This window comes from Larimichthys crocea, unplaced genomic scaffold (genome assembly GCF_000972845.2).
Source record: "Larimichthys crocea isolate SSNF unplaced genomic scaffold, L_crocea_2.0 scaffold83, whole genome shotgun sequence".
Taxonomy (NCBI): Eukaryota; Metazoa; Chordata; class Actinopteri; family Sciaenidae; genus Larimichthys; species Larimichthys crocea.
Window position 1 is genome coordinate 1493651 of NW_020860930.1, and position 17484 is coordinate 1511134.

The 17484-nt window shown below is 43.4% G+C and overlaps 4 protein-coding genes and 1 long non-coding RNA gene across 16 annotated transcripts in view; 2 read left to right on the top strand and 3 right to left on the bottom strand.

Annotated features, from left to right (window-relative positions):
- The window catches only part of stambpl1 (STAM binding protein-like 1), a 20446-nt gene extending 17099 nt beyond the window's left edge, over positions 1 to 3347 (bottom strand). For 2 of the 9 annotated variants that reach the window (XM_019259799.2, XM_027277100.1), the window contains exons 1-4: positions 2816 to 3335; positions 758 to 915; positions 275 to 492; positions 119 to 194 (exon numbers count right to left, since the gene is read on the bottom strand). In XM_019259799.2, coding sequence (XP_019115344.2) covers positions 119 to 194; positions 275 to 492; positions 758 to 892 — 429 coding nt within the window. In that variant the 5' untranslated portion in view covers positions 893 to 915; positions 2816 to 3335. Of the gene's footprint in view, positions 1 to 118; positions 195 to 274; positions 493 to 757; positions 916 to 2815 lie in introns of all 9 variants that reach the window. The other 7 variants (XM_027277098.1, XM_027277099.1, XM_027277096.1 and 4 more) reach the window with 6 other exon arrangements.
- A 1054-nt stretch (positions 3348 to 4401) lies between these two features.
- ankrd22 (ankyrin repeat domain 22) lies at positions 4402 to 6525 on the top strand. Of its 2 annotated transcripts, none has more exons than XM_010752597.3 (6): positions 4402 to 4511; positions 4896 to 5087; positions 5184 to 5291; positions 5383 to 5460; positions 5798 to 5896; positions 5973 to 6525. In XM_010752597.3, the coding sequence occupies exons 1-6, from the start codon at positions 4491 to 4493 to the stop codon at positions 6048 to 6050; spliced, it is 576 nt and encodes a 191-aa protein (XP_010750899.1). In that variant the 5' UTR covers positions 4402 to 4490; the 3' UTR covers positions 6051 to 6525. The 2 variants fall into 2 exon arrangements, with proteins under 2 accessions (XP_010750899.1, XP_010750900.1); XM_010752598.3 differs by having other exon boundaries at positions 5190 to 5291.
- On the bottom strand, positions 6492 to 12447 carry lipf (lipase, gastric). The gene is made up of 11 exons (XM_019259819.2): positions 12356 to 12447; positions 11789 to 11908; positions 10340 to 10451; positions 10033 to 10231; positions 9388 to 9497; positions 9115 to 9251; positions 8259 to 8405; positions 8088 to 8159; positions 7824 to 7892; positions 7599 to 7709; positions 6492 to 7448 (listed from the first exon to the last, which is right to left on the bottom strand). The coding sequence occupies exons 2-11, from the start codon at positions 11903 to 11905 to the stop codon at positions 7329 to 7331; spliced, it is 1194 nt and encodes a 397-aa protein (XP_019115364.1). The 5' UTR covers positions 11906 to 11908; positions 12356 to 12447; the 3' UTR covers positions 6492 to 7328.
- Positions 12448 to 12847: 400 nt separating this feature from the next.
- LOC109138736 (uncharacterized) lies at positions 12848 to 13603 on the bottom strand. The gene is made up of 3 exons (XR_002042006.2): positions 13515 to 13603; positions 13078 to 13164; positions 12848 to 12988 (listed from the first exon to the last, which is right to left on the bottom strand). It is a non-coding gene; the product is annotated as an uncharacterized LOC109138736 (long non-coding RNA).
- On the top strand, positions 13534 to 17468 carry rnls (renalase, FAD-dependent amine oxidase). Of its 3 annotated transcripts, none has more exons than XM_019259820.2 (7): positions 13534 to 13815; positions 14128 to 14233; positions 14388 to 14530; positions 14923 to 15081; positions 16213 to 16386; positions 16478 to 16653; positions 16743 to 17468. In XM_019259820.2, exons 1-7 carry the CDS (start codon positions 13698 to 13700, stop codon positions 16920 to 16922), a joined length of 1056 nt encoding a protein of 351 aa, XP_019115365.1. In that variant the 5' UTR covers positions 13534 to 13697; the 3' UTR covers positions 16923 to 17468. The 3 variants fall into 3 exon arrangements, with proteins under 3 accessions (XP_019115365.1, XP_027132878.1, XP_027132879.1); XM_027277077.1 differs by lacking the exon at positions 13534 to 13815 and adding an exon at positions 13831 to 13986; XM_027277078.1 differs by lacking the exon at positions 13534 to 13815 and adding an exon at positions 13832 to 13999.
- Positions 17469 to 17484: the final 16 nt, after the last annotated feature.

Genomic DNA, 17484 nt, shown 5'->3' on the forward strand with positions numbered 1-17484 from the left:
TAGTTGCAGGTTTGTGTTGTGGACTAGTTGCAGGTTTGTGTTGTGGACTAGTTGCAGGTTTGTGTTGTGGATTAGTTACAGGTGTGTCGATGAGCATGGTCACATGATCAGCACATACCTTCATGATGAGCTGTTTCTCTGGAATGCTGCACTGCTGGTAGTCTCTGTGACCTGGAAGCTTCTCCACAAACAGGCTGAACACACAGACAGCAGCAGTTCAAACTTTGACTCCACCACAAAGGTGAAAACATCCGTGAAGAAGTCAGTGTCTCACGTGATGAACTTGGTGTAGAGGACAAAGGCGTTCTCCAGACTGCCCTCCTCAAGGTAAACCGCTGCCATGCGCTCCATCTCCACGCCGGAGCGGAAGTAGCGTCTTGGTGCGATGTCCTCGTTGATCTCCACACTGCATCCCATCTTACCCAGTGCCCGCACGCGCTCAGCTGCCGTCAGTGACACGTCCGTGTAGTCCGGTTCTGCCGCCAGCTTCTTCTGCACGACACGAATAATGAACAAACAAACGGGTCAGAGTCTGACGAGTAAAAGTAAAGGTACTTCATCAGTACTTTCATTTGAACTGACAGACAGGAAACTCTGATTTACAGACCACGCTGGGAGAATGAATGCAGCGTTTGTTTGTACAATCAGCTGTTTGAGGAAAAGAAAGACTCCTCTGTTTAGGAGACGAGAAAGGAAAGGAGAGGAGAGAAGAGGAGATGAGGAGGAGAAGAAGAAGGAGAGATAACAGTTGACTCACCAGTGTGTTTAAGCTGAAGCCTTGATCCATTGTTTGTGTGTGTGTGTGTGTGTGTGTGTGTGTGTGTGTGTGTGTGTGTGTGTGTGTGTGTGTGTGTGTCACAGCCTCCGGTCTGCCCACGGTCGGCTCGTCCATCTGCCACCTCCCATGATGCTTCACTGCAGGAGACAGAAACGAGCAGTTAGCACTGTGGCTAATGCTAACGGCTTTGTGTAATGGTGTTTTTATTTCCCATCAGCCCCTCATCACGCCATCCCGTGCTTTAGCTTGGTCCACAGTTACCATGACAACCTGTAACTACCCCGCTGATTCATCCCTCCTAACAACATAGAAGAGACAAAGACGACCTCCCACTCCTCGCCGTGTGAAGCTCTGACTCACGCCACCATCAACGCCGTCTGCTGCACCCGGCCTGGAGGAGGTAGCCATGGCAACGACTCCATCCAGGCTGGAGACGCTTCATCTGATGTTTATGAGCTTGCGGTCACAAGTTCAAGGTTCAGGTTCGTTTAGTTTCACAGGTTCGTTTAGTTTCACAGGTTCGTTTAGTTTCACAGGTTCGTTTAGTTTCAGAGGTTCGTTTAGTTTCAGAGGTTCGTTTAGTTTCAGAGGCTCGTTTAGTTTCACAGGCTCGTTTAGTTTCACAGGTTCGTTTAGTTTCACAGGTTCGTTTAGTTTCACAGGTTCGTTTAGTTTCAGGTTCGTTTAGTTTCACAGGTTCGTTTAGTTTCACAGGTTCGTTTAGTTTCACAGGTTCGTTTAGTTTCACATGTTTGTTTAGTTCGGTTAGGTCCGTCGTTTTAGTTTCAGAGTGTTCAGTTTTTAGTTTCAGGTTCGTTTAGTTTCGAGGTTCGTTTAGTTTCAGAGGTTCGTTTTTTCGTTTCAGGTTCGTTTAGTTCGAGGTTCGTTTAGTTTCCAGAGTTCGTTTATTGTTTAGTTTCAGAGGTTCGTTTAGTTTCAGGTTCATTTAGTTTCAGGTTCGTTTAGTTTCAGAGGTTCGTTAATTTCAGGTTTGTTTAGTTTCAGAGGTTCGTTTAGTTTCAGGTTTAATTTAGTTTCACGTTTTTCTTATTCACTACCCAACCCTGGTTGGGTTTGGTCAGGTAGGTTAATGGTTGATTTGTCGGTTGGTCGTTGAAGGCTCGCATGGGTTGGAGTATGGGCTTTTGTCAGGAGGTTAAGGTTCTGGCTGGGATGGGTTGGGATGGGTTTGGTCAGGTAGGTTAAGGTCTGTCTGGGATGGGTTGGGATGGGTTTGGTCAGGTAGGTTAAGGTCTGGCTGGGATGGGTTGGGATGGGTTTGGTCAGGTAGGTTAAGGTCTGTCTGGGATGGGTTGGGATGGGTTTGGTCAGGTAGGTTAAGGTCTGGCTGGGATGGGTTGGGATGGGTTTGGTTGGGTAGGATAAGGTCTGGCTGGGATGGGTTGGGATGGGTTTGTATCAGGTAGGTTAAGGTCTGGCTGGGATGGGCTGGGATGGGTTTGGTCAGGTAGGTTAAGGTCTGGCTGGGATGGGTTGGGATGGGTTTGGTCGGGTAGGTTAAGGTCTGGCTGGGATGGGTTGGGATGGGTTTGGTCAGGTAGGTTAAGGTCTGTCTGGGTTGGGTCTGGTTGGGTAGGTTATGGTCTGGCTGGGTCCTGACCTGATCCACCAACAGGAAGTGGACAACTGACTCTTTGAGTACTTCCTCTTTTATTCCACCTCAGACCAAGCGGAACCAGGAGAACGTCAGAACAACAGCTGAGCAGCTGGACCTGCTATCCCCTTCACTGATCATCATGAGTTAATTAAACAGATGAATTAATGAACTCATCAGTCTGATTCAAGTGGTGAACATATTTACCTTTTCAAAATAAAAGTAAAATTCAGTTAAACAAATTGTTAAAATTAAATTAAATTAAATGTTAATCTAAACGTTATTAATTAAAATGTCTTTTTGTGCACGATAAGACGGACAGACCCGGTTCGGCAGCTCAGGGCTCTCCTCTCTGTGTGAACTAACCCGGACTCTGCAGACCTGGTTCTGGTTCTGTTTCTCTGTTTGGACTCGGTTCTTACCGGTTTGTTGTCGGGTTCAGGTCCACAGTGTGTCGTCATCACCGGGTCTCTCCGGACCGGACCGGACCCGGAGCTGGGCTGGTAGCAGGTGTGAATGAAGCTGCTGTAAAATGGCTGAAAGCTCCGGCTGACAGAGATCTTCTCTGCACGACGATGACTCACAACTTCCGCTGTTACAGGGGCAGGCGTTAACTGCGCATGCGCTTCACTGCAGCCAGAGAGCAGTGAAGAGGTCTCACTCCACTTCAGGACACCAAACTGTGACGTCACGGTGATGTCACATAACATATATGGTGATATTTGTTATGTTGTGTATGTATGTATTTATGATGTTTGTCATGCATGATGTCATAATAGTGCAAGAACGTTAAATATGACATCATCACATTACTATGACATCATGTATGATGTCAAGACATCGGAACACTTTACAACGATCTGGACCTGGTCTGACCTGGTCTGACCTGGTCTGACCTGTCAGCATGCCCTTGCTTTGCTAAACTAAACTAAATTAAAACTAAACTAAACTAAACTAAACTAAACTAAAGTAAACCAAACTAAAATCAATGAATCTAAAGTAAACTAAACTAAAGTAAATTAATCTAAACTAAACTAAACTCATTTAATCTAAACTTAACAAAACAAAACTAAACAATATTAAAAATAAACTAAACTAAACTCAATTAAAACTAAACTCAATTAAAACTAAACAAAATTAAAACTAAACTAAAGTAAAGTAAACTCAATTAAAGTAAAGTAAACTAAAGTAAACTAAAGTAAACTAAACTAAACTCAATTAAAACTAAACTAAAGTAAACTAAAGTAAACTAAACTAAACTCAATGAATCTAAAGTAAAGTAAAGAAAACAAAATAAACTAAACTAAACTCAATTACTCTAAAGTAAACTAAACTAAAGTAAACTAAAGTAAAGTAAACTAAACTAAACTCAATTAAAACTAAACTAAACTCAATTAAAACTAAACTAAACTCAATTAAACTAAAGTAAATTAAAGTAAACTAAACTAAAGTAAACCAAACGAAACTCAATTACTCTAACGTAAACTAAACTAAAGTAAATTAATTAAAACTAAACTAAACTAAACTAAACTAAAGTAAAGTAAAGTAAACAAAACAAAATTAAACTAAACTAAACTAAACTAAACTCAATTAAAACTAAACTAAAGTAAACTAAACTAAACTCAATGAATCTAACGTAAACTAAACTAAAGTAAATTAATCAAAACTAAACTAAACTAAACTAAACTAACAACTAACATTGTTTTGGTAACGCACTTCCTGTCAGATTTAAAGATCTATCATTTGATTGGACAGATGTCTATCACTTAGTTCAGGTGTGATCACCTGTCACGTACACAGAGTGACGTTGAACCCGAAAGTGAGGACTACAAAATAAAGTTCATCTTCTCAATTACTTTGACGTAATAATGACACTGTTTGTTATCACACACACACACACACACACACACACACACACACACACACACACACACACACACACACACACACACACACACAGAAAATAAAATTAAAATTCTATTATTTTTTTATCCAAGAGGCATGTCTGTGCATTTTATTTTGAAATGCGGTAACGGAAGTGGTGCTGCTGACGGTTTGTTTGGCTTGACGTGTCCAGGTGAGTTCCTGTTGGGAGTCATGGGGCTCGTGTACTCTGAGGTAAGAGACCAAACCGTCTGTTAACGTCTGCAATCCTCATCAAACCTTTAATCTGAAGCGTTAATCCTCAGGTCAGTACTTCCGGTTTGTGTCTCAGGTGACAAACTCACCTGAGACACAAAAAAACGTCACGATCAGATTAACGAGTACTACACTGTAAAACACTCTGTTACTGTTAAAGTACAAATACTACACTGTAAAAAGTCTTCTTTGTGTGAACAGTTTAGTCCTGTGTTGGGGGCGTGGCCTCTAGCTGCTCTGTGTCTGTGTGTACCTGATGGCTCACAACTCATCATGTCTGTTTGAACACATTTAAAACCTCCTCCTTCTCCTCTTCCTCCTTCTCCTCTTCCTCCTTCTCCTCCTCCTCCTCCTTTTCCTCAGCCTGCCTGTCAGTCAGCATATGATGGAAATGTCTATCAGCTGTTTCACCTGTTGAGAAAGGACCCGACACACCTGAACGTTCAGGAGGAGCACACCGGGGACACGCCCCTCATTGCAGCCTGTCGCCCCGGTAACCTGAGAGTCGTCCAGTACCTGCTCGACAACGGTGCTGACGTCCAACTGACCAATAAGGTGCCCTTATGTGCTGATGTCATCATATAGTGTGATGACTTGGATGTGTCAGTAGTCTGTCAGTAGTGTATAAGGTGGACTGTGTTTGTCCATCAGAAACAGAGGACGTGTCTTCATTATGTCTCTCGGAGGACGTTCTCTTTGCTCGACTACCTGATGATCTCCATCCTGATGCCAATCCTGCTGCTCGGATACTTTCTCATGGTTCGTCACACACACACACACACACACACACACACACACACACACACATGAGACTATGATACAAACGTTCCATGTAAACGTTTGTTTGTAGTTACAGAAACAGCGGCACAACGTTACTCTGATGAAGGCGGTTCTGAGCAGCAATGTGAACATCGATGCCGTCGACTACGTGAGTCTGTCTGCTGGATCAGCTGTTCTTCATGCCAGACTTATCCTTGGGCTAGCTTAGCCTCATGTTAACATTCATGCTTATTATAGATTTCTTTAAAATCACATTAAATATGTTGGAAAGTAATTGCAGAAAATGTGAAAAGAAACGATATATTACTGAAATGTGAAGTTAGAGGTTTAAACAGTTTGTCACAGTTTTCAGGATTTTGTGGGCGGTCCTACAAAGTGGCTCGATGATACACTGAGGCCACCCCGAGCAGAGAGATAGAGATGAATTCATCTCATTCAGTGTTTCAAAGTTAGTCATGTCATGTTGTGTTTTCTGCATTGATCAGAAAGGCAACACAGCACTTCATTACATCTGTCAGAGGAAAAGTCTTCCTCTGGTTCCTCTGCTGCTCGAAAGAAACGCCAACATCAACATCCAAAACAACGTACGTACACAAACGCATCATGCCACGAAGCTTCCAGGAACACAATGAATCCTGACGGTGTCTTCTTCCTCCACAGGACGGAGAAACCCCGCTGGACATTGCCACCAGACTGAAGTTCAAGAAGGTTGTCACCATGCTGAAGAAGGCACACTAACAGACAGGCAGGCAGGCAGATAGGCAGATATTATATGTTACACGTGTTGGTGGAAACTGTCTGCAGAAGACAGATTTTCTAAACTAAATCTATCTTTTATCATTTATTTAAATCTTCATCTTTTATTGTGGAAGTTCTGTTAGTTCGTCAGAACTGTTAACGTCGCAGATTTTGAGGAAACAAACAGGATGAAATGTTATAACACGTTGAACGTTCATAAATTTGATTGAAGATGGAGGTTGTTACACTTTTACACTGTTACAGGACGTTTGTGCTAAGCTAGGCTAGCAGTTTTCCCTTACTTCTAGTCTTTGTGCTAAGCTAGGCTAGCAGTTTTCCCTCTAAAATGAATTCAAAGCAAATCTTTAAAAAATCTGTAAAACAGGAAATTAAATCAGTGTAAACATTCAAACAGACTTGAGCCTCAGTTCCTGTGAAACATTTCAAAATAAACTTTCCTTTATTTCACAAATGAGTGTGAAGTGTTTGAGTCATTAATACAGATTAAAATATGTCACAGATTAAAACATGTTACAGATAAAAATGTGTCTCAGATTAAAACATGTTACAAATAAAAACATGTCACAGATTAAAACATGTCACAGATTAAAATATGTTACAGATTAAAACATGTCACAGATTAAAACGTTACAAATAAAAACATGTCACAGATTAAAACGTGTCACAGATTAAAACGTGTTACAGATTAAAACGTGTCACAGATTAAAACATGTTACAGATTAAAACATGTTACAGATTAAAACGTGTTACAGATTAAAACATGTCACAGATTAAAACGTGTCACACATTAAAACGTGTTACAGATTAAAACGTGTCACAGATTAAAATGTGTCTCAGATTAAAACATGTCACAGATTAAAACGTGTCACAGATTAAAACGTGTCACAGATTAAAACGTGTCACAGATTAAAACGTGTTACAGATTAAAACATGTTACAGATTAAAACATGTTACAGATTAAAGCGTGTCACAGATTAAAACGTGTCACAGATTAAAACGTGTCACAGATTAAAATTTGACAGATTAAAACGTGTCACAGATTAAAACGTGTCACAGATTAAAACATGTTACAGATTAGAACATGTCCCAGATTATTATAGAGTCACAGTCGGTAATCTAACCCTCATCATCCTCTTCATCAGTAATCAGTTGTCTTTCAGTTAGAACTTATTGTTCCACGTGTACACAGTTACACAACTTCTACAGTACCTGACTAGTACAGAGCGTCCGTGTGTGTGTGTGTGTGTGTGTCTTCCCCTAGTGTTCCTGCAGCAGTTTTAGGATGGAGGGAAACATGATCTCTGGAGCGTCGAGGCCCCAAATAAAATCCAAATGTTCCCAATGCTCAATGTGCTGATGGAAGACCAGGTTAGACACCTGCAGATAGACAGGTGAGACAGAGACAGGTGAGACAGAAAACTTGAAATCTGGTTATGTTTTTCATGAAAATGTGTTGCCTGCAGACATCAGTCAGGGCACAGAACATTTATCCTGTCACCTGTGACCTAATTGGTCCAGGGGACCCACCTGAGTGAGGAGGACAGCCACATCTTTGGGGTCCGCCAGCGTATCCTGTCCCCCTGAGAACAGAGCGGTGGGAACCTTCATGTCCTGGATGTGGTACTGAGGGGGGGTGGACTGAAGACAGAGGACAGAGACAGTGTTTCATACTGGACTAAAGTAAATCCACAGGGTGGTCTGGACTCAGGTCTCAGGTGGTCTGGACTTAGGTCTCAGGTGGTCTGGACTCACCTGGTTGTAGTGTTTCATGTTTCCTGAAGCTCCAAAGTCAAAGGCCATCAGTTTCCCCCCATGAACCGCCTAAAAACAAGAATACTTTATGAACTCACTCACCGATTCAGACCTGGGTTCAGACCCAGGTTCAGGGTTCAGGTCTGGTTTCAATGTCTGGGTTCAGAGTTCAGGTCTGGGTTCAGGGTTCATTGTTCAGGTCTGGGTTCAGGCTTTCACTAAGACTCTGTGTGAACTGTGAAAATGCATAGAGAGTAGGCATACCTGGGCCCAGTGGACCATGTTCTGGACTGAGGTTCCAGCAGGACAGTGTGTGGTGTAGACTGGAGTCCGAGTCTGGAAACAAACTCAGTCATTGAATGTGTGATGTCACATCACTGAACATCATCATCAACTCTCTCACTGTCAGGTGATTTTAACACGTTTTTAACAAACCATGTTTAGATTTTTCTCGTCGAAGCCGCAGAGGACGAAGAACAAGTTTCCACAGAGCTCGCTGAGCAGCTGCTTCGCACACACGTGTTCTGCAAACCACTCAATCATGTAATTCTGAGGCAGGAAGTCCCGCCTACCAAACAGGTCCTGATAAACAAACACAGGTGACAGGTGATAATGATGTTCATTTATGGTAATGACTCTTTATGGGTGATAATAACTCGTTCATTGGTGGTAATGATTCGTTAATGGGTGATAATTGCTCGTTAATTGGTTATAATGGGCCATTAATTGGTAATAATGACTCGTTAATGGGTGATAATGACTCGTCGATGGGTGATAATGACTCATTAATGGGTGATAATGGCTCGTTAATTGGTGATAATGACTCATTAATGGGTGATAATGACTCGTTAATTGGTGATAATGACTCATTAACAGGTGATAATGACTCATTAATGGGTGATAATGGCTCGTTAATGGGTGAAAATGACTCAATAATGGGTGATAATGACTCTTTAATGGGTGGTAATGGCTCGTTAAATAGTGATAATGACTCATTAACAGGTGATAATGACTCATTAATGGGTGATAATGGCTCGTTAATGGGTGAAAATGACTCAATAATGGGTGATAATGACTTGTTAATTGGTGATAATGACTCATTAACATGTGATAATGACTTATTAATGGGTGATAATGACTCGTTAATGGGTGATAATGACTCAATAATGGGTGATAATGGCTCGTTAATTAGTGATAATGACTCATTAATGGGGGATAATGACTTGTTAATTGGTGTAATGATTCGTTAACGTGTGTTAATGACTAATGACACATTAGCTGTGTTTCTTACCCACACGAGGAACTCGGGCAGGACAGACAGTTTGGTCATGGGACTCGCTGTGAACGCGACGGTTGCCACGGGAGCCAAACCAAAGAACAGCTTGATCTTATTTGCTAGTTCTGGCAGTGTAGAGAACGCTATGAATGCTGGGAAACAAGCGACATACAGAGATTAATTAGTAATGTGATTTACGCATTTTTGTCATGCTCTTAAATGTTTCATCTGAACTCTCAGCTGGATTTTCAAAATAAAACAAAAACTGTGTGTGTGTCTGTGTGTTACCTATAGTGGTTCCCTGAGAGTGTCCGATGTAATAGATCTGTTCCTGACCCGTCACCTTCAGGATGTGGTTTATCACAGCTGGCAGATCCTTCAGAGCCAACTCATCATAACTACAGACAGACAGACAGACAGTTACAGACAGACAGTTACAGACAGACAGACAGGTTGACAGGCAGACAGACAGTTACAGACAGACAGGCAGACAGTTACAGACAGACAGACAGACAAACAGACAGGCAGTTACAGACAGACAGACAGACAGACAGGTTGACAGGCAGACAGACAGTTACAGACAGGCAGACAGACAGTTACAGACAGACAGACAAGTTGACAGACAGTTACAGACAGACAGACAGGTTGACAGACAGTTACAGACAGACAGTTACAGACAGACAGACAGGTTGACAGGCCGACAGACAGTTACAGACAGGTTGACAGACAGACAGACAGTTACAGACAGGCAGACAGGTTGACAGGCAGACAGACAGTTACAGACAGGTTGACAGGCAGACAGACAGTTATAGACAGGCAGACAGACAGTTACAGACAGGTTGACAGGCAGACAGTTACAGACAGGCACACAGTTTTCTCACCTGTCATGTATGACATGACACAGGTGATGTGATGTCACACAGGTGTTTGTACCTGAACCTCCAGAAGTCTTCCTGGTCTGGGTTGAGGGTCCGGTGTTTCCTGGACCAGGTGTTTCCTCGACTGTTTCCCATCCAAACGTCGTAGCCGGCATCGGCTAGCACGTAGCCCAGGCTGGAGTTGGGCGGGTTGGTGATCCAGTTACTGGCTGCAGCCAGGAGGCCGTGCTGGAGCAGCACCACGGGCCTCGGACCTGCACCACACAAACGCGTGAAACCAGTTCAAACCAGATAAAACCAGTTCTAGTAAACTAGTTCAGGGGTTAGAGGTTCAAGCTCTCTGGCGCCCCCCACAGGCTGACCTGGAGTGTGTTTGAGTCCCTGTGGGATCCTGTTGACCGTCAGGATGTACCCGTCCTCTGTCAGAACCTCGTGTTCCTCTGCGGGGTACCCCCATCGTCTGATGATCTCTGTCTGAACACACACCACATACTAATACTCATAATATATAAATACTACCTTTACAAACAGAGTTTTACAAAGAGCTTTACAGAGCATGCGACACTACATACAGACAGACAGATTCAAAGATAATACAAGAAAAGATGAAAGGACAATTAATGAACAGAAAATGAATAGACAACATCACAAAAAGACAAGTGTGTAAAAAGAGTTTGAAATTTAAAAGAATTCACTGACTCCTCAGGCAGCTCGGTCCAGAGTCAACCGGAACCATCAACTCTAGTTTATAACCTCGACTGTGTGTACTGTTTGTGTACTGTGTGTACTGTTTGTGTACTGTGTGTACTGTTTGTGTACTGTGTGTACTGTTTGTACTGTTTGTGTACTTACTTACTATCCAGCTGCTACTGTTTGTCACTATCAATACTATGATGGAAAGTTTGTACTTAAAAAAAAGATGTGAAGTGAAGTCTCACACAGGAATGTTGATGTAACTGTTTAAACATGACCTTTGACATGTGACCTTTGTGTTGTTTTGTGACACATGTAAAGTTTTGAATAGCCACTCGTGGTTATCACTTCCTTCTCTGTGTTATCACTTCCTTCTCTGTGTTATCACTTCCTCCTGTGATGAATTCCTTTGGGTTTAGGAGGACATGTGAGTGAGAGCACACCCACAGAACCAGAGAAATCTTCACTCCAGCCCTGCGTGTTGCTCTGTGAACGCTCCTCTTGTACTGGACTAAAACCTTATTTGAACTCTGAGCGGACTCCGATCTCCTTCTTCCAGTTCTAAATTATTGCAGAATTATTTTTAAAAAATCAACCACCAAGTCTTTCGTTAGTGATTATGGCACACAAAGGGTTAACCGTCGGTCTCAGCTAGAAGTCCTGTCTCTAACTTAAATATCAGCCTCCGATTGGCTCTGCTGGTTTCTCGCTAACGTACATGTGATTGGCCGTCCCCGCTATCATCTGCTTGTAAAAGCTGCAACCTGCTTGTTGGGCAGCAGGAGGCAGTGCATGTATTAGCAACGTGTGTGTGTGTGTGTGTGTGTGTGTGTGTGTGTGTGTGTGTGTGTGTGTGTGTGTGTGTGTGTGTGTGCTTAGCTATCAGGATTTGAAGAAGGACGTAAGAAACTTCTTGAGGAGTCAAAGTTACTTCAAGTACACAACTGTAGAGTCTCACCAACCAAACTCTAACCACAATCAAACCTGCTCCCTTGGTACTGTGTGTGTACTGTGTGTGTACTGTGTGTGTACTGTGTGTGCTGCATGTGTACTGTGTGTGTACTGTGTGTGCTGCATGTGTACTTTGTTTGTACTGTGTGTCTACTGTGTGTACTCACGATGTTCATGTGTACTTCAGGGTCCAGCTTCATTGTCTGTTTATTTGAGTGTTGGTCAGTCGGTCCGGTGAGGACGAGACCTGAGAACATCAACACACACACACACACACACAACATGATCTGACACACACACACACACACACACACACACACACACTCTGATGAAGGTTGCTGAAGTGATGTCATCAGTGTGATGAATGACTGAAGAGAACTTGATTTGATCAGCTGACAGCAGTCTGTGTCACAGCTGTTATCAGAGGTCAGAGGTCAGAGCACTGTCCTCCTGTCACAGTCACAGCGATGACGAGGCCTTCAGGAGCAGTTTGGGTTCACCGGGGATCGAACCGCCGATCATCCTAACAGTGGACGACCCGCTCAAAGTTCACCAGCAGAAGTTCAGATTCCTCTAAAGCTGTCACCTGATTGGCTCCTGTCTGTCAGCTCGCTATGACAACTGTCTGTCTGTCTGCCTGTCTGTCTGCCTGTCTGTCTGTCTGTCTGTCTGTCTGTCTGTCTGTCCGTTTCTAAAACATAATAAGAACATTAATAACTGTCTCTCTCTCTCACCTGTCTGTCTCCTCAGCTTGTCTTCGATCATCTGACTGTTTTTTTTCTTTCAATGGGAAATGAGCGGCTGTGACGTCAGAGGAAATGCCTCTCTGTGATTGGTCGACCACAACCGGATGGATCAGAGAGAAGACATAGACACAAAATAAGAGCACAAAATAAACATAATAAAAGTATTGACATAAATGTAATGTATAACAGGAAGTGACGTAGCTCGCGTGCTTGTCAAACATGAATTATAAGCACAGAAGAAGAAGGCTGATTAGATGTTATAATTTCCGTTCGTCTTTGGAAGCATTAAGACTTTTATTTTGAAAGTCTGAGCCGGATGTCCAGTCCTGACCCCGGGTTAGTTTTTGTTGTTAATTGATTAGATGATTAGATGTAGTACCATATATATGTCCATGCATAGACATATATACATATGTATGTATATATATATGTATGTGTATATATATATATATGCATGTATATATGTCTATGTGTCCATGTACTCTGGTACTGCAGCGTGGGGTCGGATCAGCTGATGTTATTCAAGCTCGAGCACTAAGAACTGAAAACAGCTCCAGTACGCCCCCTTCAGGTGGCAGCAGGTAAACGTCATTATGGCTTATAGCCAATTACTGGAGCGATCTAAAAGGACACAGTGAAGACATTACATTACATTACATTACATTACATTACATTGCATTTGGCAGACGCTTTTATCCAAAGCGACTTACAGAGGAGGACCATCCAGCAGAGAGTTTTGGAGATGTGTTGGGAAAAGAACAGAAATCATCTTCGGGTGGGTCAGTGAGGCAGAACTACTAAAAATACAGCAGATAGAATTCAGCCCAACAGTTCTGTGGACGACAACACCAGAATGGAAAGAGTAGATCTAGAACTATGGAACATCAGGAGAAGAAATAAAACAGCGGACCTGGTACAGGAACTTTAGAATTACGTAAATGGAAAGTATGAAGACTATAGTTACATATATACTGATGGAAAGTATGAAGATTATAGTCACATATATACTGATGGAAAGTATGAAGATTATAGTTACATATATACTGATGGAAAGTATGAAGATTATCATTGTCAGTGGCGCATGTGATGGTTGTCATGGAGATGAAAGAGTTTCAGAGTTGATGTGGAAATGATGACGACATCTGACCTGGATTAATAACAAGACGATCAGAGAGGAAGCAGCAAACAAGTGAAGCCGAAGAAGAAGGGGGCAGCATAGGCAACAAGAAGGATGCCGACTGCCGTTAAACAACACAGAAGAAGAAGAAGCTCCTCTGGACGGGTCCTCGGGTCAGTCTTGGTGTAGCTCGTGTCCGGTTCCGTCCCAATCATGTCCCGGGTTCTGATAGTGGGAGCGGGCCTGACAGGCAGCTTGTGCGCATGTCTGCTGAGAAGAGAGCTGCAGGACAAAGTGAGCATCGCGGTGTGGGACAAGGCGCGAGGAGCCGGTGAGTCCAATCCACCTTATCATTAACATTAAGCAGCTCACCTGTGGACCGGGTCTGACCACAGAACCGGACTGGTTCAACTCTCAGGTTCGGCTTCATCAAACAAACTTTAATTCAACAACATCAAAGAGGTCAGAGCGGCACGAGGGCTCCACAATGTTCTTATGACAGGTGACTAACTCAGGTAACTCACGTGACTCAACTAACTCAGGTAACACAGGTTGGTAAGACAGACAGGTACGACTGAGAAGAACTGAACCAGAGTCTATTCAGAAATCGAATAGTCTGTCTGTCTCTGTCTGCCTGTCTCAGGTGGCAGGATGTCCACCAGTCGTCCTCCAGACTCTTCATCTCACTCAGCTGATCTTGGAGCTCAGTACATCACAGCGACATCGGCCTATGCTCAATCACACCACAGGTAACACACAGGTACAACACACAGGTACAACACACACAGGTAACACACAGGTACAACACACAGGTACAACACACACAGGTAAAACACAGGTACAACACACACACAGGTAACACACAGGTACAACACACAGGTAACAGTTGTGTGTGTGTGTCAGTGTGTACTCGGAGTTGTTGTCCTCAGGTGTGTTGAAGCCGTTCGATTCGCTCATCGAAGGACTGAAGCACACAGACGGAAGCAAGGACTACATGACACCACTGGGCATGTGCAGTATAGTCAAACACTTCCTGTCTGAGTCAGGTATATACCTACTTGTCTGTCTGTCTGTCTGTTTGTCTGTCTGTCTGTCTGTCTGTTACTGTCTGTAACTGTCTGTCTGTCTGTAACTGTCTGTCTGTCTGTCTGTAACTGTCTGTCTGTCTGTCTGTAACTGTCTGTAACTGTCTGTCTGTAACTGTCTGTCTGTCTGTCTGTAACTGTCTGTAACTGTCTGTCTGTAACTGTCTGTAACTGTCTGTCTGTCTGTCTGTAACTGTCTGTCTGTCTGTCTGTAACTGTCTGTCTGTAACTGTCTGTAACTGTCTGTCTGTCTGTCTGGCTCAATGTTCAGATTAAAGCAGCTGGTTAGCTCAGCTTATTTCAGATCATGTGACTGTCACAGTGTATCATAAATCATGTGATCTGTACAACAGGAGCTGATTTGTTCTTTGAGCATCATGTGACCGGCCTGTACCGCCACGGTGCATCATGGGAGGTCCAGAGGACGGCGGGAGGCAGCGAGACATTTGATGCCGTCGTCTTGACGATGCCGGTCCCTCAGATCCTTAAGCTGCAGGGAGACTTGCAAGACAGTGAGACACCTGTACCTGTACACACACGTACCTGTACACACACGTACCTGTACACACACGTACCTGTACACACACGTACCTGTACACACACGTACCTGTACACACACATACCTGTAAATAGACGTACCTGTACACAGACGTACCTGGAAACAGACGTACCTGTACACACACGTACCTGTACACACACGTACCTGTACACACACATACCTGTAAATAGACGTACCTGTACACAGACGTACCTGGAAACAGACGTACCTGTACACACACGTACCTGTAAACAGACGTACCTGTACACACACGTACCTGTAAACAGACGTACCTGTACACACACGTACCTGTACACACACGTACCTATGCGTTTTGTGTTCAACCTTTTTTTTCCCAGCATGCTTGGCAGTTCCACACATGAAAGTAAAATAGAAGTACATGAAGTACATTTTACTGTAAGCAGTACTCCTGTGTTTACACATACTGCTGTACTTTGATAGTATGAGGAGTATTGAAGCACAAATACTCCAATAAAAGTTCTCACTACTTCCAGTACTGTGCAGTCATCAGTGACATCACTTCCTTTAGTGTGTAGCACGATGTGTGATGATGGGTTTTGACCACACGGGGCAGCAGGGAGCTTTTCAGGGCTTTTAATTTGACAAGGTTAGAGGACGACTACTTCTTCCTGGGAAATCACTTCCCTTGTCTCTGATTGGTGGATTGTAGACACACTCATCCTCAAAGCTGCAGCAGAACTCTGTGTGTGTATGTGTGTGAAGGTAATGGTGATGTCATCTTCAGCTCCTCTGATAGGCTGACAGAGGACAGCGCCCATCTCTCTGCTGACACACACACACAGGTTATAATTAGATACAGTGTGTGTCTCAGATGTGAATCATGAAAGATGTTTTTGTAGAAAATGCTTGAACGACTGATTGAAGAATTTGGTTCAAAGTAAATGTAAACAGTCACACACACACACACGTTTACATGTACATGAACACTGTGAGACATAAACACGTACAACAAATACAGCATACGTGCACTGCACATACACATTACAACTATGCTTCACAATCTGCTGAAACAACTTTAACTACCCATGACACGACTTTAACTGTCTGTCTGTCTGTCTGTCAGTGCTGTCTGTCCAGCAGAAGCAGCAGTTAAACCGAGTCGTGTATTCATCTCGTTTTGCTGTCGCTCTCTTCTTCCCTCCTGACGTGGTCTTCAGTTTTCCCTGGGCAGCTCGATATGTCACAGATAACCCCTGCATCTGCTACGTTGCTGCAGACTCCTGCAAACGCAATGCAGGTCTGTCAGCTCACCTGTCTGGATAAGATGAACCTCTGGAGCCAGTAAGCTCTCTCACGCGTGTCTACATACATAAATTTTGTCCATTCAGACACTCCGGGACGAGGTCCGTCCCTCGTCGTTCACACCAGTGTCCCGTTTGGTCTCGAGCACCTGGAGAAGGACAAGGAAGAAGTCCAGCCAATCATCTTACAGGAACTCTACAAGATGCTTCCTGGTCTGCCTCAGCCAATTAGCATTAAGTGTCAGAAGTGGAGGTACTCCCAGGTGAGGCATCACAGGTTCAAATCCTGTGCCCACTGTGAAATTCTGACGAAATTCACTGTGATTTATGACCCCTCCCATCCTTCCTGTAGGTGCTGACCTCGGTGCCAGACTGTCCTGGTCAGATGACCGTCCTGGACCGCCCGCTGCTCGTCTGCGGCGGTGACGCCTTCAGCCACTCCAACTTTGACGGCTGTGTGGAGTCTGCACTGAGCGTGCTCCGTGTGCTGAAGGCCTCACTGTCAGGAAGTGACTCGACCACCAGAATCTAAGCCAATAATCAACAAGGTCATTGGTTCACTTATCAGCTGACAGGAAATGATTAATGACACGTCAACACGTGTCACTGAATGTTTGAATGTAAACGAATAAAGTTTAATATTTAATTAATATTTCATAAAAAACAGCTTCAGTCTGAACCAGAATCCACCTTACAACTAAACCTGGTCTAACTAATCCTGGTCTGACCTGCTCTGAGGCGATACATTGGTTGATACGATTTGAAAAGGTTGCGATCACTAAGGTCACTGACATTATAGACAGATTGAGTTATGTTTGTCCATCTTTGTCGAAGAGATTAATGTTACCGTCAGTGTCCGCTTGCTGTCCACATCCGTCAGTCTAGTTTGACTTTTTCATCAGGTCGACACGTTAAAACATTGTTAACAGATGATGTCCTGAGCTAATGCTAACATAGTGTGATATTAACTAACCAATGATGTTCAGTGATGATCCACCTCTTTTTGTTTGTGGTTCTAACAAACTTTCCCTCTGAATTAAAGTTCCAATAAAGTTTGAAAATGTCAAGAACCTTCAGACTCATGGGAGTTGTAG